This window comes from Gouania willdenowi, chromosome 1, assembly GCF_900634775.1.
Source record: "Gouania willdenowi chromosome 1, fGouWil2.1, whole genome shotgun sequence".
Classification (NCBI taxonomy): domain Eukaryota; kingdom Metazoa; phylum Chordata; class Actinopteri; order Blenniiformes; family Gobiesocidae; genus Gouania; species Gouania willdenowi.
Window position 1 is genome coordinate 42,686,391 of NC_041044.1, and position 23,479 is coordinate 42,709,869.

The 23,479-nt window shown below is 37.8% G+C and overlaps 1 protein-coding gene across 10 annotated transcripts; it reads left to right on the forward strand.

Annotated features, from left to right (window-relative positions):
* Positions 1 to 1,452: 1,452 nt before the first annotated feature.
* Positions 1,453 to 23,306, forward strand: elf2b (E74-like factor 2b (ets domain transcription factor)). Of its 10 annotated transcripts, none has more exons than XM_028454510.1 (10): positions 1,453 to 1,684; positions 6,649 to 6,816; positions 7,999 to 8,197; positions 16,649 to 16,762; positions 17,981 to 18,154; positions 19,256 to 19,342; positions 19,411 to 19,606; positions 19,982 to 20,380; positions 20,504 to 20,660; positions 21,458 to 23,306. In XM_028454510.1, exons 2-10 carry the CDS (start codon positions 6,742 to 6,744, stop codon positions 21,878 to 21,880), a joined length of 1,824 nt encoding a protein of 607 aa, XP_028310311.1. In that variant the 5' UTR covers positions 1,453 to 1,684; positions 6,649 to 6,741; the 3' UTR covers positions 21,881 to 23,306. The 10 variants fall into 10 exon arrangements, with proteins under 10 accessions (XP_028310311.1, XP_028310355.1, XP_028310364.1 ...); XM_028454554.1 differs by having other exon boundaries at positions 21,461 to 23,306; XM_028454563.1 differs by having other exon boundaries at positions 19,414 to 19,606.
* Positions 23,307 to 23,479: the final 173 nt, after the last annotated feature.

Sequence of the window (23,479 nt, forward strand, 5' to 3'; positions counted from 1 at the left end):
ACTCAGCTTTTTCCTGCTGTTATTGGTGAATTTTAAACAGTTTAACCATGTTGTACCAAACTGTCTGTTTTAATGGTTTTGCATTGCTTGATTTGACTTTATAATCTCTGTCTAAATTACACTTGTAAAGTACTTTGAGCTGCCTTGTTCTCTCTCTCTCTCTCTCTCAAAACTAGTTTGTTAAATGGTCGACTGAATATTTTGGTGGGGGGAAAAAGATGCAAGCGATTTCAAAAGTTTCATATTGTACAAACTGATCTTGTGTTGTTTTGTGTTTTAGGAGCAGAGACTCTGGCGGTGGTGACATCACAGTAATGATATGACGGACAGCCTGCCTTCATATCACACGTCAATCAAATAATTAACATTATAGATTATTGCAGCTCAGAAAACCCAAAGTCCTGTGGGTTTTTGTTAATAATAACTCCACGTTTCTTGTGTTTGGTCATAAATCCTAACGTACACCAGAATAATAGAAGCTGGGTTACTGTACATATTATTATTTATTGGCACATGTTAGCTAACCTTCTTATATACATGAGAAATGTATTATTTATAATATATTTATCACATATTTCAAGCTGGTACATATTATTAATGCAGCCCATGTAAAGTGTTTTTGTTTGATAAATAGATTACTACTAATAATAATAATAATCTAATATCTTCCGTTGAGCCATTAGAATGCAGATATCTTCTGATTTTAATGTATAAAATAACTGAAAACATAAATGTTTATAAAATTAAACACAAATTGCTCCATAGATGCGTGCACACACACAGTGCAGTATATTTCTTTACAAATCCATTTAAAAGAGGAGCATAAATGAAGTTTTTGATCGCTGTGAACTGTGCACATGAATGTGTTTTGTTTTGTGCATGTGACAAACAGGTGATAGCCTTTATGTACGTCTATATACCTGTATATCCTGTGCTCGTTGTTATTATCTGTATGAAAAGTTCAAATGTAGTTTGTTGATGTACAAATGTGAAAAGAATTTGCACATATTTTAAATAAAGGAATGTATTTAAGAGTTAAGCTGTGTCGTGACCACACACACACACACACACACATATATATATATACACACACAATAGGTATGCATGGCAAGGCTGTTTAGGAAATATATATTTATTGGAATATATGGAATGAAGGAAAAGGAATATATATATATGAAAGTCTGACTATAAATATATAAACCTAAATATACGAAAGTCCATATATATCCAGATTTTTAGATTTATATTCAGAATTTCATATATATATTCAGACATTTCATTCATTCCATATATTTCCAGAATCAATAAATATATATGTAAATTCCTAAACGGCTTTCCATAAATATGAATAGATTTCACAATGAAAATGCAATTTCCTTATTTTAATTGAATAATTTTAAAAAGCATTTACTCTGGGACGCAGCCATTGTTTATATTACGGCGTGACGTCATACGTGTATTTTGCCATTTGGATAATCTGACAGCAGTAAACAATCCTCTGTTAAAACCGGACCGAACTAGACCGGACCGAGCCAGTTCCCCGTGAGAGTCCGACCGAACCGACTTCTCCTCACCCGTTTACCGCTCAGTGACAAACCGAGAGCCGCTGTAGACTTCAACTTCTCCCGGTGCGTCCTGGTGTTACGCATTAAGTGGCGACAGTCTTAATTGGTGAGCGAATTCGGTAAGTGTTGCTAGCTGCTGCAGCTGTAGACCTCCAGTTAAAACGGTGACCACTTTAATCACAACACCGGCTAGCTGTAGTTGTGCTAACTGTTAGCCGAGGGCTGAGGCTGACAGAAGCGGACAAAACTGTTTTTTAACTGTTTATCCGGTGACGGTGAGTGCCTGAGGTGGCGAGTTTTATTAGTTAGTGAGTTAACCTGGTTAACGTTAACCGGGTTAACCTGTAGTGTTTGATAAAGAAGAAGAAGAAGCTTTGTTTGATAGGACGCAGTTACAGTGACATTTCGTTTAGCTAACTGTACCACCCATAACACCAGATATAATTAGATTGGAATAATAATTAAGCCATAAATAAATAAATAAATAAATAAAATAAGCTGTAATCATGCAAAACAATAAAATTAATCAAACATGTTTCCCCCTAAAATATGTTTTGCATGGCCTTGTTAATGATTTATTGGCCTGGTTTGAGGAGCAAAGGTAAATCCTACTGTTCGAGGTTTATATTGTGCTAATAGCTTTCAAATGTGCATTAGTGAGGTCAGACACTGATGTTGGACGAAAAGGCCCCAGTCTGCTTTACTGCTACTACTGCTACTCAATAAGTATATACTGTCTACTATATACTATAATTTTATTAAGATGATGAGTGTTCCCACTGACATATACTTCCAACAACAAAAACCTGAATCACACTGAGGCTAAATATCTCTATTGATTCTCCACCTTTACTTTGAAAGTTCTGAAAACATTTTATTGATAAAGTGACCAAGTAGAATATCAACATGTGCTCATTTGATCTATAAAACTCACGTATACACATTTCATTCCCTCCGTTGTGCTACTGACAAAACTTCCGGTGAACTTCAAAACAAGAGCCCTGTTTACAAAAGTGTTAAAAAAAAAAAAAAAACTAATGGAAAACAAGAAGAGATGCTTTTATTTTGAAAAGGGTATGTATGTTTGACTTTTAGTTTGAAGCTGGTCCCAGGACCATTTTACATTCCGCTCGCAATGCATCATGGGGCGGTTGAATATGACTACAAAATGTTCCCTTTTGGCATACATCCGGGTACTCAATCTTTTCATGCTGTCTAATGTGAACGCTCTAGGTACTAATTTTGACGTCAAACTTAGTATGACTAGTACATTAGTATGATATTTACAACATGGCCCATGTTTTGTACAAAACATGGTCATTCATATACATTAATGTATATAAGTCCCGCCTTCGTCTTATAGACCCTTATACAAATGGAAACGATTGCCGAGTGCGCCCAGCCAATAGGCTTCGACTTCCTGTTTTTGAGACTGTCAATCAAAGTGAATGTGGAACTGTGCACGGAAACAAGGTGATAAGCGATATTATCGTAATATCATAAAAAGATTTTCTAATTGCAAAGGCTGCGATTTTTTTTTTTTTTTGTCAAAGTGTAAATACATCTGAAATTGTTTATTATGAAACAGATTGATTATTGCTTTTGTTCATTAAAAAAATACATGACAAGAGGCCCTTGAAAAAATAATTGCATAATAAATCGCAATTGCAATTAGATTATTTTCCAAAATCGTTCAGCCCTAATATTCACTCAATATCAGCAGCACACGACACACTAAACTTATTGATCACATCATAGTGAAATTATTTCCTCTGTTTCACCCAAATCCCCCTCACGGATAGCAGTGGGCTGCCACACATTGTGGGCGGCCTGGGAAGCACATTTGGGGTGTGGAAGAGGGAGAGAGAGAGGGAGGTATGCAGGGTACCTGGGGCGGCGACGGCCAGCGCGAGACCACCGGCGCAAAGTGGGGTTTAGGTTCTGAACGACAGACCGCACATCCCCGCGGACGCCGGTGCATTCCCTATTAGCGCCCGCGGTAAGTCCGTCATGGTCCTCGGACGTGTTGCTTGACGGGGGAGCACATCAGCTCCTTTTTTACGACCAAAATAATTTTATTTTTTAAAATCGCAGCCTTTGCGGTTAGGAAACCTCATTTTATCATATCGTGATATCGCAAATGCAATTAATCGTTCAAGCCATAATCACAACTAGACAAACCGTTACATGTTGCACAAGATTTTAAACGGGATAATGGACAGAATTGTACATATTGATCCGTTTGTCACACTTTCTAGACATTCATTCAACTTTTTTCCGGTGAATAATAGTGTGTAAATGTGTGATATTGTCTTAAAACAGGCGTGTTAGACATATCCATGTCATGTTGGGGCCTGATTTTAAATAAATAGAGAGAGGGGAAAAAAAATGTGTCAGATAGATTTTTTCGTTTCAGAATGTGATTTTCAGCGATTACGCCCTAAGTAACATATTTGATAACGGCTCATAAATGAACACAGGAAGGTATCGTTCTTAATTTATTCATCATTAATTGATGTCCATGTGTAAGCTGGTTTGAAATGTGTTGATTTTACACATTCGCAGTTATTTCCATTTAAGTCCTGAGGTTGAGGCTTTGGTGTGTGTTCTTACTCTGTTTAGTTTGTGTGTGTGTTTAATGTGTGCAAAGGGGACAAGACAGGGCGTTGTACTTAACACCAGCAGCACCGGTTACTTTCAACAAAAGCTCAGTTGTTGCAAGGCCATGTGACTGCGTGTGTGTGTGTGTGTGTCCCTGCCCTGTCATGTGACTGTGAGCTCAGTGCTGCTGGGAGGTTTCCTTCACTTCACACATTGGTGGATGGAGCCACAGAAGCAGCTCTGTTTGTTTCGTCGGCGTGAGTTTTCAGACCTGACAAAGATGCAGGAGGACGAGCTGTTGTTGGGTTCTCAGCAGAGGCGAGTGTTCAGCTCTCCGCCTTTCAATTTTCAGACGATTCTGAGGAAAACGTCACCCCTGGAAAGGAAATCCGAAACCCAGTTGAGGCTTTTAGCTTTCACTTTTGTGAAGTTCCTGAAACGCAGACGAGGTTTGTTTTTTTAGGAAATGATGCTTGTTGAGTTGGAACTAATGCAGATTCTTGATGATTTTGAGCTCAGAAGAGAAACCTCAACAGAGGCCGCATGTTCTCCAACCTGTATGACAGGTTTGAATCAGTGCAGCCTGGTTGATGGAGGTGATCAGCCTTGATATCAGCTCACAAACCAGGATCAATAGTTTTCTTTTCTCGGGCGTCGTGTGTGTGTCTGCGTGAGTTTTTCCCAGAAGCTTCTGACTCACTTGTCTGATATTGTCGCCTGTGCCAAGATCCTGCCAAGGATTTAACCCCTTGTTGGACACAGAGTCTCCATCCGTGTAAAGCATAGGCTCTCAGGTCAGGTCTGTAGCTGTGTGACTGTGTGCAGGGCTGGAAAGAAATCCTCTGCTTTCATTTTTAAAAGGATTTTACGTTGTTGCTCATACAATTTTTCAGATTTGACCTGATACAGGTACAATATTTTATAGCTACTCTTTGTGTTCTGGGTAAGAAGCAGCTTTTTAGAAGCTATGATGATAACACAGTATACATCACAATACCTATACCGATATGATCAAGATCTTTCTTAAAGATGGAAATTAGCTGGAACTCTGTCAAATGTCACTGCATTTTAGTGTCAGTTTCACAGACTTTAACATGGACTGAGATGGCACTCAGAATAAAAAAAATGCATGACGTCAAAGTATTGTGCCTTTAAAAAGTTAGACAAACCATCTGTTGTATGAAATTAAATAATAAAATTGTCCTGTCCGTCCTGTGACCTTAACCCTTTAAATCTCTCTTGGGTGAAACACAGTGAAGTCTAGCTCACGCTTTCTCAGGAATGGCAGGTGATGCTCACAATTATGCCTTGGGCTGTGTTTGAAATGGCACACTCTGAACTATGCACTACAAACTAAGGGCTCTTTTCTCCCACGTGCTTCTAACCCTGGAATAAGTGCAGCGCCCCCATAAGGTGAAACATTATATTGCACTAGAAATATGGACTTTGTTACATTTGAAGCCTCACGGACTCGAGTGTTGTGCAGCAGCAGCTGTGATCACTCAGCTGCTGCTGCTCGATTAATTAAAACTGACAGACGCAGACTTCTGTCCACGTTGGTCACAGTGATTCAACTATTTTCATACTATGTCCAAAGTAAAGTCACAGTTTCATCCACTACAGAGTGAAACAAGCTGTCATATGCAGATGAGGATGGACCACAAACTGTTCCCACACATATTTTAATGAGGCTCAGCTCAGGGCGCTTTAAACTATTTATATTTAAAACTGTGTATTATGGAAGTTAATAGTTCTGTTTCACTGTAAACATCCCTCTGTATTAAAGCAGGACGCTCTGCAGCCAGGTTATTTCCTCATATCTCCAGAACATCTAACACTTTACAGCGATGATGATGATGATGATGATCAAGATCAAGGACACTGAGGCTAAATATCTCTGTTGATTCTCCACCTTTGAAAGTTCTGAAAACATTTGAAGTGAGAAAGTGACCAAGTAGAATATTAACATGTGCTCATTTCATCCATAAAACTCACGTAGAGACATTTCACTCCCACATTCCGGAGATTTAAGCTGAAATTTCGAGAGAAAACTATTTTAAAGAATTTAATCCCGACAATATATTTCAACTTTATTCTCCACATTTTGACTTCATTCTTGATTTTCCCATAATAATTTTTTTACGTCAAAATTAGCCCTAATCCACTTTGTGCACTAATCCTAGCTACTCTATATTTGTATCACAGTATAACAAACATATTAAAAAATCTAATTCTAGAAAAAAAATGTCTTTGGGGTTGCCAGAAATTTGAGATGTCAAAATGGGGTCACGATCTAAAGAAGGTTGGGAACCACTGATCTATTCTATACATAGATTTGATTCAACATCCATCCATTGGGTTTTCTAAAAATAATGACATTTTTGGAATAACTCCATTAAAGTCCCAGAAAATACATCTTTCAAAAAAAAACAAACCTCCTCTGCTGCTCTAAAACTGATGTAATCTTATCTTGGTCTCTCAGATCTTGTCGGTGTCCGTGCTGGAGGAACTCAGTGCTCAGAGGAGCGAGGACGCACCGTCGGCTTCAACCATGGAGCTGCAGAGATCATGAGTCATGAGCTCGGTGCTGCTGGTGGACGTCGGAGGGACGGTGGTGGAGTGCGTCACAGTAGATGAAGCCTCGCAGCAGGTTGGTTGGACTGCTGGGAGGACTGGGTGGGCTTAATGAAAACCACAAGTCAAACCTCACAGGAGTTTATCACACTGAGCATTAACACAGAAAACAACAAAATTATCGTGTTTATATTATTGTTATTTTACTTGCCTTTTTGGGGGGGGGGTCATTTTGTGTGTTTTCTTGATTTTTATATATATATATCTTTGCAGTAATTTTGTGAAGTTTTGTGATTTTGTGTACTTTTGTTTTCCTTTTGGGTGTTTTAACTTTTTTGTGTCATTTCTTGGATTTTTTGTCATTTAATATGTTTCTTAGTGTATTTGTATTGTGGGTGCTTCTTTGGTTGATTTACTTAATTTCTGGGGTAATTTTGTGTATTTTTATTGTTTTTTGGGTTTTATTTTGTGTGTCCTTTTTTGTTCCTTGAGTGGCTTTGTTGTTTTGTGTATTTTGTTATTAGTACTTTTTCTGTCATTTTGAATAATTTTGAGGTCATTTTCTGTGTATTTTTTCAGTTGGTTTCTTGTTTTGTGACATTTTGTGTATATTTGTTGTTTTTTATGTGTCTTTGTTATTTTGTGTATTTTTTTTCTCTTGGTTTCCTGTTTCTGTAATTTTGGGGTCATTTTGTGTATATTTGTTATTTTCTGTATGTCTTGTTATTGTGACAATTTTTGTTGTTATTTGAGTGTCTTTGTTGTTTTGTTTTCAGTGCTTTTTCTGTCATTTTGCATAATTTTGAGCTCATTTTCTGGATTTTTTTATGTTCGTTTTGCGTAATTTTGGGGTCGTTTTGTGTATGTTTGTTGTTCTTTGTGCCTCTTGTTATTTTGATTATTTTTGTTTTTTCATGTCTATTGTTTTGTGTATTTTGTTTTCAGTGCTTTTTCTGTCATTTTGTGTAATTATGAGCACATTTTCTGTATTGTTTCATGTGTTCGTATTGTGTCATTTTGGGGTCGTTTTGTGTATCTTTGTTATTATTTTGAGTATTTTTTTCAAGTTTAGACCAAGGGCCGCATGTGGCTCCGGAGCCACCAGTTTCCCACGTCTGCTGTGGACTATACACAACAGCAGAATGGTAGTGAAATATTCAGCCTGAACAACATGTACACGGTAGACCGAGGATGAGATGGTTTCAGGTTCCGTCACTGATGTTTAATGAATGACTTCCTGTTGAATGATCTGCTGCAGGAGCAAGACTGTGTTGTGGACGTGGAGGGAGAGGAGGAAGGTCAGTGTGAGCCTGAGGACTGTGAGTCTGAGGAGTATCCCACGGTCACAGAGGAGATACCAGACGGATGTCCCTACGGAGAGCAGGGCGTCTCCGCTCACGTGTTGATTTATAACGATGAAGAAGAGGAGGAGGAGGATGAAGATGATGGGGAAAGAGGTGAGTCCATTAATTTGAAACCTCTTCATCCAGTTGTTCAAACATCATCAGATTCAACTTAAATCTATCTTTTAATTTGACTTTATCAACTTTACTGACGTTGTTTTCTTCTTGGCCGGATTTTAAAAACTCATGAAAATGTCCGTGTTTCCCAGGGACCCTGAACGCATCTCTGGAACAGTTCATTTTAAAGACTGTAAGATCTCAAGTTGGACACAAATTTTATGCAGGAAAATCTGTAATTTCAACATTAGTGTGCCCTAGTTCACACTTCTACATATACATAAAATACTAAATATGTAAGAGACGACTATATCCAAACAATAAGTGACATATATCAGTCCCAATAGGACTTTATAATTTCCTAGATTTTGTACCAATTTCTATGTAGTTAAGGGAAATATTATGGACTAGTTTACGGAAAATTGAAGGATTTTGTAGAAAATGTTTAGTTTTTCAACAGTTAACATAAAAAAATGATCATGCAATAAAAGCACCGGGAAAACTGTGAGCACCTGCAAATATTGTGGAGTTTCATTTACACAATGATTCATGTTTTCTCTGTCATTTTTACTTGGCAGTGGCTATCCGTACGGTTCATATATCATGTATCAATATACCGACATTCTACACGTAAGCAGCATTGCTATTTGGCCAGTTTAGGTCACTTGACTAAACTTTACCCTAACCCTAAAAATTGTTGCGATATTGGGTTATAACCTACCCCTAACCCTAAGACGCTACGTACGTGTACTTCGGTAAATGTACCAATGGCACCAGGGGTTGTCCGTACGGCAACCTGTATAAATACACACTTTCTCCTGTGGGCCGAATTGGATGCTCCAAAAGCCGAATTTGCCCCCGGTTCTTTAAGTTTGACACAAGTGTTGTAGATGATTAAAAACCTACATGGAGGTTCAGAGAAGAGTTTGAAAATGAAGGAGCCACTGGGAGGAATGTAGGAAGTTAAGGGTAAAAAAAAGTTCAACTAAGACTAACCATGAATATCTTTAGTAGGGCCTCTGATTCTCCTTTCAAAGTTTCCCAAATTTATTTTGAGGTTCAACTCATTTCCCAATTATTTCAGTTTTATCGGCAATCCCTAATTTTATTTCCTTACTGAGAAAGTGTATGACCCCAAACCATGGAAAAAAATGCTTAGTATGGATTATTTAACTTAAATCTTACATTTTTGATGCTTCAAAAGTCAAAACCGTTTGTTTATTGTGCAATAAATAAAAAGGCTGTTTGCCTATGTCTACCAAACCACCCGTTTTATGGAGATTTCCAGACAGTTATTCCACAATTTTAGTCTGTAAAATAATAAATATTAATACGGAAAACCAAGTTTGTTTTTGTTTTGGTTCTTATCTGATCTAAACCTGATATAAAAACAAATATGACAATAAAATAATGTTTTCTAAAATGAATTTAGAGAGGAAAAAGGATTTCTAACAGGTTTTTTTTACACTGGATGGTCAGCTTTTTACCACATTCATCCTTAAACAAACTTCAAGACCCTCCGTCACTAGCTTTTGACATGTTTTATCAGTATCTTATTTTGAAATAAAAAAAACCCTGCTGGTGTCTGGTTTTAATAACTGCAGAACAAGGTGTGGTTTACAAGGAACAGGAAGTTAAGTCACAATTTTAGCTAATATTACCCAATTAACCTTTCTTTAGTTTACCACTAAAAACACTAATAAAATACTGCCCTCTAGTGTTAGAAGTGTGAAAAGCTTTTTGTTATCGCACCAAAATTTATGTCAAAATATTCCAGTTTTTGTAAATTCCAGTCTTTTTTCATCTATTTTCTTTTCATTTAAAGCGAGTCTCTTTATTTTTAGGAAAAATAAAAGGGAAAATATATCTGGGGCTGATTACAATAAATAAGTAATCAGATTTATGTACTACTCAACTATTGGACTTGATACCCAGAGGTTAAAGTAACAGATTACAAGTACTCACGTTACTGCAATTGAGTTGCTTTTATGGGTACTTGTACTTTTTTCAGTGTATTTATAAATGGCAAGATTTATTACCCAAAATAAACATGGGGGGTGAAAGTAACTAGTAACTTTTAATTGAGCTTGCTTAACTAGCTAGCTACTTTTTACTTGTACTTGAGTATTTTATGTATGACTTACATGTACTTGAGTACAATTTCAATCAAGTAACAGTATTTCTACTTCAGTAGGATATATAAGTACTCTATACACTGCTGCCCACTAGTACTGAGCGATGTGGACCAAAATTCATATTTTGATATTTTTCTTAAAATGGCAAAATCCAATATAAATCTTGATCGTTTTGATTCAGGATGGCTGAGTGGTCTAAGGCACTGCACTCAAGGATTCTTCCTTCCGCTAACATGGGTTCGAATCTCGCATTTTTGGCCGTGACTATTAGGGATGTAACGATTAATCGTAAGGCAGTTAAAAATCGATTCATAGGTATCACGGTTGATATCGATTTTCTGAAAATTGAATCGCAGTACTTTTTTTAACCAGCAGAGGGCGCTATCCACAAGTGTAGGCGGCGGGCGGAGTCTGCTAATACTTTCTTTCTGGCTGCCTTCTACTCTTAAATATGTTAATAAATGATTCATTTCCCCTTTAGCACCGAAAGAATATCTGTAATATTACTTGAATATCTGTAAATGTCATGTTTTTCTATTAGCTCTGTCTGCTAGCATAGCTTCTCTTCTTCACTCGAAGAATTTCTGCATGCCAACCGACCACTGGGTTACCAGCGCCCTCTGCTGGTCCAAACAAATATGGCGTAAATCAGTGTAATCACGTTTTTTTTTGTTTTTTTTAAAGTCCAATTGTTAAGACACAAAATACATTTTCAGTTGCACTTTTAAAAAGAAAAATAACTATTATGCAGTTTTGCATTGTTTATTATAGAACCAGAATTTGAATTAATAGGCTTCATTTTCATTTGTATTATTCCTTTATTTATTTAATTCAAGATTTATTTTTAGTTAAATTGCATTGTTTTGAATAGTTTATCAAGGGATTCTTTTGACAATGAAAAATAAAAGGTAAATAATACAGTATTTTCTACAGTCCCATTTTGTAAAATAAATCGTGAGAGAATCGTATCGTGAACCCAGTATCGTGAATCGAATCGTATCGGGAGTTGAGTGAATCGTTACATCCCTAGTGACTATTCATACGTAAATATATCAATCGACTCCCCTTCTATTCATATGGATTGCCCCCTCATTGGCCATTTTAGGTGATGTGGTAGATGCACCACGTGACTTAAAGTACCGTCAGTTTTATTTTAGCTCATATTTATTTTTAGCTACCCCGCTAACCCTTTTGTTTTGGCCCTAAACCTAAACCAGGAAATACCCTAAAATGTATATACATATGTATTTTTAAAGGTGGAATTTGCTGTGTCAAATATGTTAAAATGAAAAAATATTTATGAAAAAAACCAGATTTGAACCCACGGCAACAGAAGGGAGAATTCTTGAGTCGGGCGCTTCGACCACTCGGTCATCCTGGCAGGTGCGGAAAACATATTTCCGTGTTAATAGAAACTTGGTACATTTTTTCATTTCAACATATTTAACAAGGTAAATTCCACCTTTAAAAATACATTTGACAAAAAAACGTTTAACGTATCCATAGCCTTAAAAATAATAATAATTTGTGTCTGTATCACAAACACGGGTAACTAGCGGCCCCCAAAAGTAAAATGACAGCAAAAAAATAAATAAAAAACACAAATTAACAGAGAAATACACAAAAGAACAACACAAATACTTAATAGCACAACAAAATACACCTCTGTTGATACTCAGCACACCCCTAAATAAAATAGGTTGTTGTTGTTTTGCTTCATTTTTTAGTTAATGTTTACTTTTAATGGTAGATTTATGATAATAAGTGATACATATTGTCTTTAGTTTATCGGACTAACTTTGTTTAATTCAAAAATATATTTGCATGGCTTCGTTTCGTTGACGTCACGTCGTACGTCAGAGTAGGCAGATCAGTGATGGTTTCCTGTGTCTGTGGCGGAAGGATATCCCTGTGTATCTGTGCTACGTCCTCCCGTTGGTTTCTCTGTGAAGCGGAGTGATCTGAGCGCATATCGGCTCCGCTCTCACTGGAAGTCAATGTGAGCCGCGGAGAGAAGGAAACATGGCGACCTTTCAGCAGCAGAACCCCGTGAACCAACTGGACCTGCTCATCAGAGCCGGTAACCGTTCACTCACCGGGGCGCGAGGCAAGAGCGAGGGAGGGAGGGCGTACGGGCGGGCTGCAGGGGGCGCGAGGCTGCGGGTTGTCCCTGCGCGCCTCGGTAACGGAGGACAAACAGGAAGTGATCACCTTCAGTCACCTGCATTTAACTACGCGGAGCTACTTTTAACCCGATCTAAACCTGACCTTTGTTAACTTTATCCGAGCCGTTTGCGCGAGACGGTACCCGTGCGTTTTTTTTTTTTAATGTTTCCCCCCCCCCCTTTCTTTTCTTTTTTTTTTTCTTTCTTCTGCGTGTGTTGAGTAACGGTGTGCACGTCCGCCTCGCGCAACCAGGAAGTGCAGCGTGTTGTGTGTGCCACGCGCTCCTGGAGGACGGACATGTGGCTTAATTTTTTGTTTTAAAAAATCAGAGCACACCTAATACAACAAAATCACCCGTGTGCGTCCGCTTTGAGCACAGGGACTATTTGATCAGTTCTTACAGAAAATAGTACCAAATAATATTTTCAATATTTAATATACTTCCTACATTTTGTGTTATACTTATAATATAGATGTAGTCTACATATTTAACTGGAGCATAAGTATATTGATATTGTATCTATATAGTGTATTGTTATTGCTGATCATAAATTAGTTTTTGCTGCAGACCACGTAATACAATTACTTTCTAAACAAAAGCAGCGACATTCTGTTATAAAAATCTAATGTTTAAAATGTATTTATTCCAATTATTATGTTTTATTTAAAGGGTTTAAAATCTGCAGGCTTTACAATAAATGGGCACATTTTTGACTGGATATTGTATTAGTCCCACAATGTTTGTTCCTCAAAGTCTAAACTTTCAGAATATAATTATTATTATGATAACTTTTTTTGAGAAGTTAATACATTTTTTGCGTTAATGTTTTAAAGCAAAATAAAACTTCCCTCAGTTATTTATCTAGATTAAAAAAACAGTTTATTAAAAGGAAAATATTAATTATATAGTGTCAATATTAAGAATTGTGGGATAAATCTGTATTCTAATTTCTTATTTTCTTAGATTTTGTTTTTCTATTCTAGTTTATTTGTTTATCTTATTTTATTCTAAAAAGTTTCAACTGTCAGAGTTGTATAATATTAATATTTTTAAAGTTGAGAGCGCTAAACAAACTAATTTATATATGTAGCAGAATCAGGTGTTTTCTTATCTATACTCAAAAAAATATTTAAAAAAATTGTAGATTTTATGGATAAGCCTGGTTTACATTTTTTTCTCTTTTTTTCTTTAAAAAAAAAATGTTGTAGTTATTTTTAATTCATGTAAATAAATTAAATCTCCGTGGTTTGTATTCCGGAAGCGTTGACTTTAACGGGGGCGGTACGTGTATTTTAAACGGCAGCGATGGTCCAATCAAGTGTTGGTAAGGCGGGTTTTAATGTAAGCTCGGGCCAATGAGAAGCCGAGTAGGTGATGATTGACATCTCATGTGGGCAGTGGAGGGAAAAACGTGGGGTAAACACGGAAGTGCGCGCGGACGGACGGCACTACTTTCTGTCGGAACTCTCTTCTATTCACCAAGCTGCTTCCGTAACCTTAGCTTTTATCTTCACTTTATCACTTAAAACAACTTTCTTAGCCGTTAACGAACATTTAGATCATAAAAACATTACATACAAATACATTAAAAACTGATTTTATTGTTAGATATAATCTAACTAGTTTTCTCTGTCAGTTCAACTTTTTAAAATCAAATTCTTACATTTAAAAGGCGTTTTTTTCCCCCAGTTTAGTTTTTATTGTTTGAGTTTTGGTAATGTGGTGTGACATTTACATAAATACAACATTTATTTTGATATCAGAGGTTGTTACTTCAAGGTTAACTGAATGACCATTTGTGCATGAGTTATTCTTTTATTTTGGTAAAAATTTGGAAGGATATCGGTTTTCTTTTGCTTTTTTTTTTTTTAAAAAAAAAAACTAATTTGTTGCCTCTTTTTTTTTTTTTTTTTTAAATCATAGTTTTGCAGGGTAACCTTTAAATACTTTTTAGTTTTCTGCATTGGGATGTCTCCACCATAAAATCTTTATTATTTTTCTCCGATAAAGCACATTTTATACTTCGTTTTACCTTTTCATACAAACTTTTAGATGCTTATTGAATGATTACTAATTGTAGTTTTCCAGGTTTACTGCTTTTTCTGCTCTGTGAATGTGTTTCACATGCATTTTATTCATAGTTTTAGCTTCAAATGGTTGAGTTTCTGTAACAAACGCACATTTGCTGCGTTTCACAAACCTATTTTTATTGAATTCTCTGATTTTTCAGTTGTAATTGTTCAGGTTAAACTTTAAAGTATGGCTCACGTTCTTTACGTCTTGCTGTGAGCGTGTCAGACGCTCTAAAGATAGTCTGTGTGACGATAACCAAACATGGACACAGTGGAGAGTTACAGGTTCTCACGTTTCCATCATTGATTGACAACAACAGACGGTTCAGCTGTGAGACACGTGTGCTTCATTTCACCACACACACACATGTAAATTAGAACCACTGCAAATGATCTATTATTATTCATATTTTAATTATTTAATATCTGAATAACTATAGGGTATGATTTAATCTTAAATAAAAACATAAACAAACTTTTGTTCTTAAAGAACCAAAAAAAGCATTGAAATTAATTAATATAGATTGCTAATTTAATCTAGGAATTTAGTATTCTAGTTTTTTTCAGATCTAAATTATTCACCTACTTTAAAATTTAAAAAACAGCATTTTTGTTACTTTAATTTGACACTAAAATGTTTTTCTGAACATTTCCTGCATTTACTTTCTCTATTCTAACCATATTTAGATTTAAATTCAACCCTAAGATGCAATCACGTGTCAAACTCAAGGCCCGGGGGCCAAATCCGGCCCTCTAGAGCATCAAATTTGGCCCCCTCGAGAAAGTAAAAACAATAGAAAAAAACATTAAACAATTTGTAGATTACCAACTAATTCAGTTTTAAATATTGCAGCCTCTCCAAATACAAAAAAATCAATTGAAATCCACAATATTTGCAGAGCTGAGTTTATCACGTGACAGCAGTCATTTTTAGTCTCAAATTGTTGAAAGAACTCACAATTTTTCCAAAATCTGGCAAATTTTCCTCAAATTATTCCTCAAAGTTTCCCCAAAATCATGTGAATTTAAGTGAAGATCCTGCAGGGACTAATATATTTATAATTTATATGTGGAACCAGGGCACATTATTGTTGAATTTGCTTTTTTTCTCACAAAAAAAATCTGTGGCCCACTTAAGCTCAACCTGCTCCGTATGTGGCCCCTGAACTAAAACTAGTTTGACACCCCTGCCTTAAATGAACCTTAAACATGTTTGTACATCTGCTGCTGTGGAAATCCTGCCAGTGACAAACAGTAACTCCATATTGTCACTAGGGGGCGCCACATCCACGTTAACCACATCACACTGTGATCAGCCAATATTAAGGTTTAGTTTTACTGTTTGTATGAAAGTGATGCACTGATTAAATTAAAATGATTAATTCTCCAGATATTCTGACTTTCAAACAAATCTAATGAAAGTTGTTATGTTTAGGTGAAGCTTTGATTAATTTCTATGCATGCTGACGTTTAACAGCCTGTTCATCATTTCATATTTCTTCTTAATATTATTTTTTGTGTCTTTTCTGGTGACGGATTAGGAATTATGACATTGTTTTATGTCCTCTGGTGATTTTTTTTATTTATTTGGATTACTGCATTTTTGTGTTTTTGTAGGCGTTTTATGTCCTCTTGTTTTCATTTTTATATTTTGTTAATTTGTTTGTCATTGTGTGTGTTTATTGAGTCACTTTTGTATATTTGATGTTTTACTTTGAATGTCCTTGAGTCCTTTAGTGAGGGTTTAAAGTAATTTTGTAGTGAATTTTTTTTTGTGTGTGTGTTTGGGGGTAATTTGGTTATTTTTCATGTTTTTGTGGTCATATTGTGTAGTTTTGTTGAATTAATTTTTTTTGTATTAATTCTAGTATTTTTCCGGTCATTTAGGTTTTTTTGGAATTACGTTTCTTTTTCTTGTTTTTGATGGCGTTAGTTGCACGCACAATGTTTGGCTAGCTTAGCACAAAGCAGCGCTGGCAGAGCATCGTTGTCGAGAATAGGGGCGAGGCTACATGATCAGATCTACCTATGTTTTCTAATTGTGTGTGTGTGCGTGTGTGTGTGTGTGTTACAGTGGAGGCTTCTGTCCACGGACCCAGCATTCACTGCTCTGATAAAACGTTTGAAGCTGCTGAAGCTTTGCTAAGGATGGATTCTCCCTCCAGCCTCAGAGGCAACCGCAGTCCAGGTGAAGGCCATGTCCACATCCTGGGAACTTTCAAATCCACCATTAAATTTATTTGTTTGCTTTTAGTTCATTTTATTGTGACAAAGTAGTCGATTAAAAACTACAACTAAAATAAACTTAATTATGAATAGTTTGACACGGACAATGTCTTGTCTTTCTCATTTAAACCACATCATAAATATGTTAGAAAATGTTTTAATAATATTGACATTTAAATTAAATTGTAATTGATAAATACAATTTTTAATCGTAAAATGTGTTTATCTGATCCAAAGTGATAATATAATAAAATAATGAAATATAAAACACGTTTATGATAAGAACTTAATGTTAAATAAAACTTATAAATATTGTAATAGGACAAATAAAAAATATAGAAAGTAAAGCTAAATATAATAAATATTTTCACAAATTATAAAAAAAAAATTAGAATGCCACTTAAAAATTTATTCCAATGAGCAGAAACGTTTTTTTTTTTTTTCTTTTAACATATCTTCACATTTTAATAATAGTACTGAATATATCACATGTGTCAAACCCATGGCCCTGGGGGCCAAATTTGGCCCTTTAGAGCATCCAATTCAGCCTGCAGGAGACAATAAAAGAGAAAACATGAATTATTGTGTAAAGGACCAAATAATCCAGTTGATGTCTCAAATTCTCCAACTTAATGAAATTCTACATTATTTTGAGTGGCTTGGAGTTTACATCACATGTATGGAGTCATTTTTAATGGCAAATTGTGGAAAGAACTTTTCATTTTTCCACAAATCTCACAATTTCTCACAAACAATTCCACAAAATTCCTCTAAATTACACAGGATTTTTTTAAGTTAAGATACTGCAGGGGCTGATATTCAAAGTTTTTGCCCAATTCATGTCAAAATTGTTATTTTTCCCACTTTTTGAGGTCTGTGGCTCACGTTTGGCTGCTGAACTAAAATGAATTTTTCAGCTCTGGATTATATAATTAATAATTAGATTAAAATCATTTCTTAAAACAATGTGACGCAGTGCTGTGACATTTATGGAATAATATTGAAGTTTGATTTAAACGTTTGTCCTCACCGGGGGAAAAACATTTTATTCATAATGAAACAAGACATAAATCACCAAAGTTACTAATAAATGTTCGGTAAACATTGTCTTTATTTCCATGACAAGTTTAAATCGATGAAGTTTTTAACGTGGTGCGATCGACCTTTTGTGCGTCCGCAGCCTCCCCAGACTTCCTCCACGCCGCCATGAGGCCCGACATGGTGGCAGAGACGGAGGTGGAGATTACCACCGAGGACTGCGAGGAAGAGGAGGAGGAGGAGGAGGAGGAGGAGGAGGAATATGACGAGATCGGAGTCCTGAAGGAGGAGCCTGAACCCGCCAAAAAACGACGAGGTAGATCAAAGAAAGTACATCTAAACAGATGCGTGGTGTATTAGTTAACCTGGTGATCGTTATATTTAGTGACGAGTCTGTGTACGTTATTTGTGGCGCTTCTTTGATCACAATAGAATTAAATGACAATGATGCTAATAATACATAGAAAGTGTAGCATATTTTTAAGTAACTTAAAATGCAAAATAAAATAAAAATTCATGAAACTTCAAAGAAAAGTTAAATAAGTCAGTCAGTTAAAAAACAATGAAATGATCAGCCTTTAGCGACACTTCGTGTACCCTCATCCCTCACCTGTACCTCTCAGATTAGGGAAATTTGATCTCGAGTGCACGTATTAGTTGGTGTCATGGTTCAATCAGTGACCGTGTTATTTAATGAGTGATTTATGACAAAAATGGCAGAAAAAACTGTAAATGAATGCGTATCTGCCATCTGAAGTGTTTTTTTATGGTGTTGGGATGAACGCGTGGTTCAGATGAATGTAAACACTGAGTGAGAATGACTGATCACTATTTATAACGGTCACCAGTTAAACTGGTACACTCAACAGCCAAAATGTAGAGGTGAACGTAACGGATTGCTCAAGTTACTGTAATTGAGTTTTTGGGGTATATTTCTAAATCAATAATTCTATTTTACACCTCAATGTTACTGAGTAAATTATTATTATTATTTGTTTTAAAATAATCAACAGACATTGTGAAAGAACTCACAAGGACACATGAAAGCGATCATTAGATGCCTCTAAGGAAGACTGACAGTTGGCAGTCGAAAAGTGTCAGGAGATTAAAGTGAATTTTAAAATGATTTTCCTGGGGAAAAAAAGTTGTTTGAATAAATGAAATGTTAATATATTGTTTAAAAAAAAGAAGACAAAATGAAGTTGCTGGAATTAGCATTGAATGTCGTTTCTTTTTTTATTTTGAATTGAAGTCATTGTTATTTTAGTTAAAAAAGAATTGTACTTTTTGACAAACCTATTATTTTATACAGATGCCTTTGTGAAAAATAAACATTTTTCCTGTTGCTCAGAGTTTCCAGCGTGTTTTATTTTCCTACATCAGCATCTTCACTGACCTTTTTCTTTTCTTTCTGCAGCCAATCGGAAACCAAAGTCACGTCAGTATTCTCTTACAAATGGCGCCGTGGATTCTGGCATCAAAAAGAAATCCAGAGAAGGAAAAGGTATCCGATCGCCTCCTTCACTGTACATTCCTTGTGTCACTGTGTACTAAGGAAGCTTTGATCTCCAGCAGGAAGCACCACCTACCTGTGGGAGTTCCTGCTGGACCTCCTCCAGGACAAAAACACCTGTCCCAGGTACATCAAGTGGACCCAGCGGGAAAAAGGCATCTTCAAACTGGTCGATTCTAAGGCTGTGTCCAAGCTGTGGGGCAAGCACAAGAACAAGCCAGACATGAACTACGAGACCATGGGCCGCGCCCTCAGGTAGCGGCCTACACAACACGACACAATACACACAACACCATACTCAAAAAACAGACAAAACAAAATCACAATTACAGTGAAAAATCACCAATAAGACATAAATACAAAAAATGACATCATTAACACACAAAAAACGGATGTCACGTAAAGACGCCGTAGACATTACTGCATTTGAATAGAATACAAACTGTACATGACAACCTCTAAAAATACAACAGTAATAAGGACTGGAACAAATCTACTCTTTATTGGCCTGTAACAAAGGACAGGAACAGATCTATTCTTTATACATCTGTAACAAAGGAGAGAAACATCTAGTCTTTATAAGTTTGTAACAAAGTACATTAACAGATGTTTTCATTTGTCTATCTGCAGGTATTACTACCAGCGTGGGATCCTTTCTAAGGTGGAGGGTCAACGTCTCGTCTATCAGTTTAAAGAAATGCCCAAAAACATTGTCATCATCGACGACAACACAGACGTTCCCGACCCTGACATCCTGATGGACTCTGACACGTCGGCGTCCTATGATCGTCTCCCCCTGCCCCTCCCCCCGCTGCTGCTCCAGACGGCCGCCGAGCGTCAGTCCGTCACCAAACCCAACATCCTGCGGCGCCCCAACAAGCCCGCCGCTGAGCACCCCATCAGCAGTACACCCCCGTCAGGGGGTGGAGCCACGCTGAACGCCGGGTTACACAACGTTGTGGTGTCAGTTTCTCAAGCGACAGACGGTATTCAGGCACAGACGATCGCCTCCAATGCTGCGGCGCAAAGGTTTGTTTAATCTTCATCGCCAGCTTCACCGCTCTCTGCTCTGACCAGCACCTAAAGTGTCTCTCCTGTGCCTGACTTTAAATCATTATCCCTGATAAACCTAACCTCTGACCTCTTTTCCAGGACGCTGCGTGTTGCCATGCAGGTCCCGGTTGTCATGGCGACGTCGCTGGGTCAGAAGATCTCCACGGTGGCTTTGCAGCAGCAGCAGTCAGCGACGCCTGGAGGAACCTCTCACGCTACGCTGCTCACCTCCGCTAACAGTAGCTCCCAGCAGAAGGTGAGTTCAATCCCATAAACCAGTGATCAGCAGGAGGAGCTCAGCTCTAACCCGAAAGGGCTCGGCACTGAAGTGTCACAAATTCCAGTGGGTCGTGAAGGCAACAGTCTGTAGACACTCTGAAGGTTCTCGCCAGCGCTGTTGACTGTAGGGGACATATACGGTGGGATTTTGATCCCCTATGGTGTTTGTCAACCAGCGTAGGGGGCTTTTTTTTGTTTTGTTTTTTTATAATTGGTATCGTCGTAATAATTGTTGCACACTTGGACACAAAGGGACTTCTAGGTGTACACGTGTCCTTAGCCGTCCCAATATTACTGCGGTTCCACATAATACCTCATTTAAATTAGAAAAACACGTCTTGGAATCAGTCTTTTGAATCAAACGTTATTTCTTGTCTCTACAGTGTGAGTGAGTATTTATTAGTGGAGGACCTTCACCAAGCATGACTAACTCTCAAACTGAATACATGATCTTTTTCATCAATTCAACAAATAACTTTTAGCTTTAAAGTAAGGCTGGAACAAAGATTAAAAACTTAACAAAATTAAGCTGTCAGAGGATTAAAAATTGCAAAATTTTCTGGGGAAATGCGCCCGGACCCCCTACAACATTCGCGCAGGCACGTGATCCCCCCACACTGTAAGAAAAAAAATCCTGGTGAGAACCTGTGAAGCTCCACCCACTGCTTAGTAGAAGACACAATGCATCCACACTCAAGGTTAAAACTCCTTATGATTCTAACTAGTCGATCCCAGTATAAACCAGTCATGTAATGGTCTGTCTCTGGTTCCCAGCAGGTTGTGATCCAGACCATTCCCACTATGGTTCCGGCCACAGCTCAGAACGGAGAGAAGATCACGGTCCAGCTCGCTAAGATCATCACCATTCCCGCCCACCAGTTATCCCAGGGTCCGCTGCAGGCCGCCAACGCCAAGGCCTCTCCAGCCTCTATCAGCCTCCTGGGCAGCGCCGTCACGGTCCGGACGCTGGCGCCGGTCGGCGTCGCCCCGGGAACTCAAGTGATGAGGCTGACCGTGCCGACGGCGGGCGGCCAGCAGGCGCCACGTCACCCCTGCGTCCTCAGCGGCGTTGTCATCGAAGGGACCGCGGAAAAGCCGAAGAGCGCCGGCGTCTCGGCGCAGCACCAGAACAAGGTGAGCGCCGTTGCTATGGAAACGCAGGAAGTGATGACAAAAGGCGAGGAGCCCGAGTGTTGAATCGACGCCAACCACATAGGAACGCAGACTGAAAGGGGGCGGGGTCTACGGGACCAACCCACGTCACTACCATTACAAACACTACACGGACACAGATCCGCTGTGGGCGGAGCTTCAGGAATAGGTCACATGTACATAAGCGAGTGTATCTTTACTAAAGTGTGTCCAAACTTTAAAATGAACTTTGTGTTTTGATACCAAGCACAGTATTAATATGAACCGTTACAAAGGAAACCCCCCCCATCCCCCACCCCCCCATGGGAAAATCTGTGGAGCTGCTTCAGATCTCACAGTGACTTCGTCCCGTTTAGGGTTGGGCATCACTTGGGTTTCAATGATTATGGTTCTCAGTTTTGATTCATGTATTAAATGATTCTCAATTCTGATTCTTTGAGTTGTGCAGGTCAACAGGTCATTTGAAAAAGCCTTTACACAGGATATTTTTAATTCACTTGATTGATACAGTTAAATTTGTTTGCTGTACTGTAACTAGGGTATTCAATTACAAAGGTCCCCAACTGTAACTGTAAAAGTGAAACTTGCTGAAATAACACCACAAACAAGTCTAAAAAACAAAGAGCTACAGCCCAGGTAGATGTGAAACAAAATAAAACAAAGTCAAACCCTGGTACAGTCAAGTGACAAATCAATCAACAGTTCTTGTTGAAGAAGATTATTATTATTCTGTCGACTAGATACTGTGCAACCTAGTCGCTCAAAAACGAACTTTTTAAAGCGACTTAAAGCAACAACTGGCCGTCACTGTCTGTAGAGCCGAGGCAGTAGCCCCTCCCCCGCTACATTGAGACGCTGTACTCCACTTCCTCAATTTACCAGGGCAAAATTAAAGCTGGTAACTTCTTGAATAATCCTACATTCTGGGTGAAATCATCCTTTAGTAACTGTAAGAGGATCATTTAAGCAGCGCGGTCTATGATACAGCTGGAGAAGAAGTGATGAACCCTCTCTCTCCCCTGTCAGCGGCTCTGCAGACACACACACACACACAGTCTGTTCCCTGGTCATCACTTCACTGGTGCGATAGTGACCAGAAAGCACCACTATATTGAAGTGACCGCAGTCAGTTTGGTGTGAACGCACATTTATACAAACCCTGCGTAAACGAACGGAGCAAGCCGGGCGGAGTAATACAAACCGCAGAAACAAACTAGTGCGGGCATTTAGGAACCCAAAAAACGAATCAAAATTCAAACATCTTCCTAACGGCACCGGAACAGGACGTTTGGAACCGGATCTCCGTGCCCAACCCTAGTCCCGATGTCTCAACGTTTGCTTCCTCAAGAACAACAGAAGAGCTGCACGAGGATCGGGACTGAACGTTTGTATATTCAACATTTGAAGCATATTCTATTTTGTTGTACTCTTGTTTCAAAGTGTATTAAAGTAGATTTTACTGAAATCAAAACCTGATTCTGACTCATTTTTGACTTGATCAGATCCAAACGCTTGCTGATATAAATGATGAGACAAAGACCCTCATTTATCAACCTTGTGTGAAAACGAGTGATTTATGGAACATTCCTATCTGACCTCAGGGTTTGGAGTCAATTACATTTATTCAGGAAGTTTACTTTGATC

What these genes read in the sequence shown, in the direction of transcription:
- elf2b (XM_028454510.1), top strand. Translation starts at nt 6,742, where the DNA reads ATGAGCTCGGTGCTGCTGGTGGACGTCGGAGGGACGGTGGTGGAGTGC. An exon ending in CAGAGGCAACCGCAGTCCAG is followed by an intron (nt 16,763 to 17,980) that starts GTGAAGGCCATG and finishes GTGCGTCCGCAG; the next exon opens with CCTCCCCAGACTTCCTCCAC. An exon ending in ACAGTAGCTCCCAGCAGAAG is followed by an intron (nt 20,661 to 21,457) that starts GTGAGTTCAATC and finishes TCTGGTTCCCAG; the next exon opens with CAGGTTGTGATCCAGACCAT.